At 35.4% G+C, this 5,610-nt stretch overlaps 1 protein-coding gene across 1 annotated transcript; it reads left to right on the top strand.

The window, feature by feature from the left end:
* Positions 1-1,462: 1,462 nt before the first annotated feature.
* mettl6 (methyltransferase 6, methylcytidine) lies at positions 1,463-3,229 on the top strand. Its single transcript, XM_019119207.2, has 5 exons — positions 1,463-2,011; positions 2,089-2,223; positions 2,348-2,518; positions 2,671-2,812; positions 2,904-3,229. The coding sequence occupies exons 1-5, from the start codon at positions 1,745-1,747 to the stop codon at positions 3,059-3,061; spliced, it is 873 nt and encodes a 290-aa protein (XP_018974752.1). The 5' UTR covers positions 1,463-1,744; the 3' UTR covers positions 3,062-3,229.
* Positions 3,230-5,610: the final 2,381 nt, after the last annotated feature.

The raw sequence follows: 5,610 nt of genomic DNA, 5'->3' as shown, positions 1-5,610 counted from the left end.
TGATTGGTAAGAGAAATGGCTTTCTTCATACTGGATGAGCAACAACACTCTCGCTGCAACGTTTTAGTAACTTTTGTTCAGTTTTCTCCGAACAGAGTGTTGATTTGCCTGTCTGTATAAACAGGATCCGAGCTTTCCATTGAAGCCAGCTGACCAGAAATCAAAAGCACCTGTATGTCCAATAAAAAATACTGAGTTTGTATTTGTTTGTTATTTATTGCCTCAACCAGCAAACACAACAGTAGCCTTAAATATTTGGTAATACATATAATAACTGTTTCAAGAGACAAATCTGTCTTTTTTTCCATAATTTGACATTTATCCATATTTAAAGACAGTAACATCTGCACTTCAATTTCTCTGTGAATAATAGTATTAATGCACAATTAAAAAGATAGTTTGGAATAATGATTAAAGGCATCTATTTTCAAAACAGTGTAATAATGTTTCTTTAGCACCAAATCAGCATATTAGAATGATTTTTGAAGTATGTGAAACTGAAGAGTATCGACCTGCTGAAAAATTCAGCTTTGCCATCACAGGAATAAATGACATTCTAAAGCATATTACACAAAGAAAACAGTTATTTTAATTTTATAATAACACTTCAATATTTAATGTATTTTTGTCAAATAAATGTGCCTTGATGAACATAAGAGGCTTCTTTTAAAAACATAAACAAATCTGGATTATTCCATATAATATAGTGTTTACATGTATAAATACCAAAATTATGATTCATGTTTATACAGCAATTTTCTAGGATGCTGCAAAATTACCTCAACAATAGTCCTTTAAGAATAAAATCTAAGGATAAATGTTTTTTTAAGTTTCAGTTGTATAAATATACATTCACAAAAGTAATGATAGGAGAAATTGACTGTTTTTAACCATTTTGTATAATAAATGCCAGTTCTGGTATAAAGTTTCCTTCCCTTATTGTTTTGTTTAGAAGGTTAAAATCATGTTATCATAATATGTTTGAAATGTTACCACAAGATATATACATATACAACAAACGCAACAGTAGCCTTAAATGTACCTGTTTCATAATACGAATCTGACAAATCTTCCATAATATGTCATTTATCCATATTTAAAGACAGTAACATCTGCACTTCTCTGTGAATAACAGCATTAATACACAATTTAAAAGATAGTTGGGAATAATTTTTTTTTTTTTTTTTACCTTTTTCAAAGTAGTCTTTTATAGATGAAAATACAGTAAAACAGCTATTATAGTGAAACATTAATACAATTTAAAAGAACTCTTCTATTTAAATGTATTTCAAAATATAACGGTTCCCAAAAAAAATATTATGAGTATACATAATATAGTAATTTACTCAAAGTCGATACCAATAAATATATTGTTTTCTTAAAAATTGTTAACCAGGCCGCTATGCGCGTCTCGTCCAGTCCAGTAGGTGGCAGTGACTGATATTTGTTCCTTTATCTCTGCAGGAACTTTTGCGCGAGTAAGACGGATGCCGAGTTGAACGACAACATGCTGCGTTTTAGAACAATGAGTTTCTTATTAAACATGCGAACATTTTACTCTTAATCATTTACCTCGCTTAATATACAGAGCTGTTGTTTGCATTTTGTGATTGAGGTGGTTAGTTACGTGTAACATTTTATTAAACATAAAGTGCTCTGTCTTTTACTATAGTAAAACTTCACCGCAGCTTATTTTAAGTCGTTGTTGTAGTTTTAATCATAAAGAACGGGAGCTCAGACAGTCATGTCAGGAACAGGTGAGTTGGACTCGCTGGAATCCAGTCCTGCTTCTCCCCATCAGTCCAGTGCTCTGAGTGAAAGGACCCTGACACCAGAAGAGCTGGATAAACTCAGGACTGACCGCGTTTTAGTGTCGGACTTTAAGCAGCAGAAACTCGAAAGGGATGCTCAGAAAAACTGGGACTTGTTTTATAAAAGAAACACGACGAACTTTTTCAAAGACAGGCACTGGACTACCAGAGAGTTTGAAGAACTGAAAAAGTGCAGAGAGGTCAGAGAGATATGCATGCATGTGCTGTAACATGTTTGAGTTTGTGTAGATGATTGTAACTTACATCCATTCCTCAGTCTCAGGGGCAGAAGCTGGTGTTATTGGAGGCTGGCTGTGGGGTTGGAAACTGTATTTTCCCTCTTCTGGAAGAGGATCTCAGTATCTTCATTTATGCTTGTGACTTCTCTCCACGAGCTGTTGAGTTTGTGAAGGTAAAAGTAACCAAGTTGTGTTTTTTCCTCATACACATCTGGTCAATCCTTTTTCCATTTTTATAATGTTCCACATTTATGTAAGCTAATTGTTTAAATGCATGATTATTCATTATGATTGCAGCAAAATGCCTTGTATTGCACCGAGCGATGCCTTGCATTTCAGTGTGACCTCACTAAAGATGATCTCCAGGCCACCATACAAGTGGAGACAGTGGATGTAGCCACATTGATATTTGTTCTGTCTGCAATTCATCCTGACAAGATGCAGAAAGCCCTGGAGCAGATCTATAAGGTACTACTGTTCACATGTTGTAAGACTGAAACTATCACAGTGCATCAACATTTTGCTTAACACATGTAACTTAAAACTGAAAGTGATTTTTCATGTATTTTTGCATTCTTTGTGTTATGAAGTAATTATATCTTTTCGAAACCAACTGACAGGTATTAAGACCAGGAGGTATTGTCCTCTTCAGGGACTATGGACTTTATGATCATGCCATGTTGAGGTTTAAGTCGGGCAATAAGCTGGGCGACAACTTCTATGTAAGACAGGATGGAACCCGTTCCTTTTTCTTCTCAAGAGGTCAGTGTAGCATTTCTTAATCATCTGTTTTACTGCATTGAAGTTAATGTTTTGTTTCTAATGTTTTGTTTTCCATCTGTTCTTCTCATAGAGTACTTGGCTGGTTTGTTCCAACAGGCAGGATTTGAGACTCTAGTGAACGAGTATGTGTTGAGAGAAACTGTAAATAAAAAAGAGGGTCTGTGTGTTCCCAGAGTGTTCCTGCAGAGTAAATTTCTCAAACCTGTCCCATCATTATCACCAGCATAAATAAGTCACAATTTTGTAAATGTGTTTTTCAAGGTGTCATGCATTCATTTATTGTATTTCAGATAAATACAATGTTCAATTGCATGTTGTTTTTGTACTTAATGAAACTTATCTCTTAATGAAATAATGTACTTATCTCTTAATGAAATAAAATCTATATATTTTTCAGTTGTTTGGTGGATTTATTCATTTCAGGACTGAGAATAACATGGTGTGCTGGACACTTTCTAATGTTTATTGTAGGGTACGTTATTGTAGACGATTGGCCGATGAATTATTAAAAAAATAATGCGACAAATAATCAAAGAACTTGTGCATTTATTTTTCTAATAATTCAAGGACCCAGAGTCAATTATTCCGCTTATACTACGGTTACCACACCTCAAGACATCGATCAGATGATATATTAGTAGGGAACTGGCATAAAGTTCGCTTGACGTTGGACATTCGATATTCGCAAATCTAGGGACCATCTCTAAAGTTACATGCGAAACTACTATACACTTCTCTAACGTCAATAGCATGCAAGGAGAATGACTAACAGTCATCAAAACAACTGTTAACTGTTCATCCATGTGTCAACTATAATGCACACCTTTTATACTTTTTGATAATTATTAAAATAAACTGTAAATCATATGGAAAACAATTGCTACTTTTCATTACTGAATAGACTTAAACACAAATTTAAAGCTCAATAGCATTTGAACAGAATGACTCACATTCATAAAACATACTGTAAAGTGTTCATCTAGGTGTCAGCTATAGTGCACACCATTCATATTTTTCATAATTATTCAAATAAGCTGTAAATCATATGTAAAATATTGCTAATTTTCATTACCGAATGGGCTCAAATGTAAAATATGCCATAATTTGAAGCTCAATAGCGTTTGAACAGAATGACTCACATTCATAAAACATACTGTAAAGTGTTCATCTAGGTGTCAGCTATAATGCACAGCTTTCATATTTTTCAAAACATTTATAACACAAGTTATAAAAAATAATTTGGACGAATGACGGAGAATTTCTGTGCCGAAAATATTTTTTTTTTCGATCGTGCATCTAATGACTTAGACGATGGTGGAACTCCTTATATGAGCATTTCTCTCGGAAGAGCGCGCCCGCGCACGCGTCGACCAGAGGAGAGCGAGACCGCGCTTCATCGGGAAATCGTCGACAGCGCTAGATTTGTTCTAGAATGTGATGGAAAGTTTACCGTGTTCGGTTTCCCAAACAACCCCGCGTTACACGAATAGTGGATGCAGTTTGTTTTTCTAGGGCAGCAACGGAGTGTAGCAAGTGCGTGTGTTTTCAATGTTTTATAAACAAGGCCCAGGTCGACGCTGGATATGCACATGGTTTGCTATTAAAAGATGGAGCGGTCCCAGTGATAAAATACCCCATTCATGTAAGTACAACTGCATCAGATTTATGTCTTTTGTTGGAAATCCGCACATAAGTGAATATATGTTAATGGAAACAACACGAAACATCAGTATTATAAGCTCCGCCCACTGCTCGCCCCCAGGACCACGGCTTTTTCCGGAGAGAATCGTAAAGCTGTATTTTTCTTTTATAAATATGATAAAACTAAAGACTTTTTGGAGATATGAAGGATGCAGTACTACTCTATAGGTACTCAAGATTAACACGAGATTAGGTGAAACTGTGTATGTTATGTACCCTTTAATCCTTCTACACACTGCACGATTTTAGCAATCCTATAAGATCATTGCTGGTCACACTGTGCAACATGGATCTAATAAACTTGGGTACGACATGCATGTAGACTGTACGATGATGACTCGTAGGCTACGACGCACGAAGAATAAAACGTCATTGGCATGCGCTAGTGGTAAACAAAAAGAGCATGAATGAATCACACTTTCACAGTTGTAGTTTTTATGTGTGTTGGAAAAAAAGTGGAAGCGGCGAAAGAGGGAGGAATAAGAGCTTGAGGTAAGCAGTTTTATGTTTTCGCGCCGTGTCGCATTTTTACTGATTGGTCAGTAATCGTGGGTCGTTACTGCAAACACACTGTGCAATGTACATGCTGAATTTCTGACACTGCCAGAAAATTATCGTACGCTATCTTTGGTCACAATACTGTGACAACGACCGTCTTTGAACCTCTCTCACTGGACGACATAGGACCACCGAATGGGAGCCACGATTGTTTCACGATGCCAATCTTTCCTCTGGGACAGCCAAAAATCGTGGAGTATGTCTCGGTTTGTGTGTGGTTTTGTGTATTTTTGATATTTTGGAGCCCCCTGCAGTTAAGTTTGTGAAAAATCACAGTGGGAAATATAGCTATAGTAATTACTGATTTATTTGATTTGATTTATTTATTTTTTGCTGCTTTCGTGTTTTGAATAAAATAAAATATTTTATTTTAAATAGAAAAATAAGTACACCTTTTAAAACAATACAATAGCAAACGAATACATCATTTTAAATGCACATTTAATATTGTCACCCCCATCCGCCACAAGAAAGTTGAAATATTTAGTAATGTCGTTTTAATACTACAATAAGCCATC

Source organism: Cyprinus carpio, unplaced genomic scaffold (genome assembly GCF_018340385.1).
Source record: "Cyprinus carpio isolate SPL01 unplaced genomic scaffold, ASM1834038v1 S000006725, whole genome shotgun sequence".
Lineage (NCBI taxonomy): Eukaryota > Metazoa > Chordata > Actinopteri > Cypriniformes > Cyprinidae > Cyprinus > Cyprinus carpio.
This window is presented reverse-complemented; position numbering and strand designations above follow the sequence as displayed.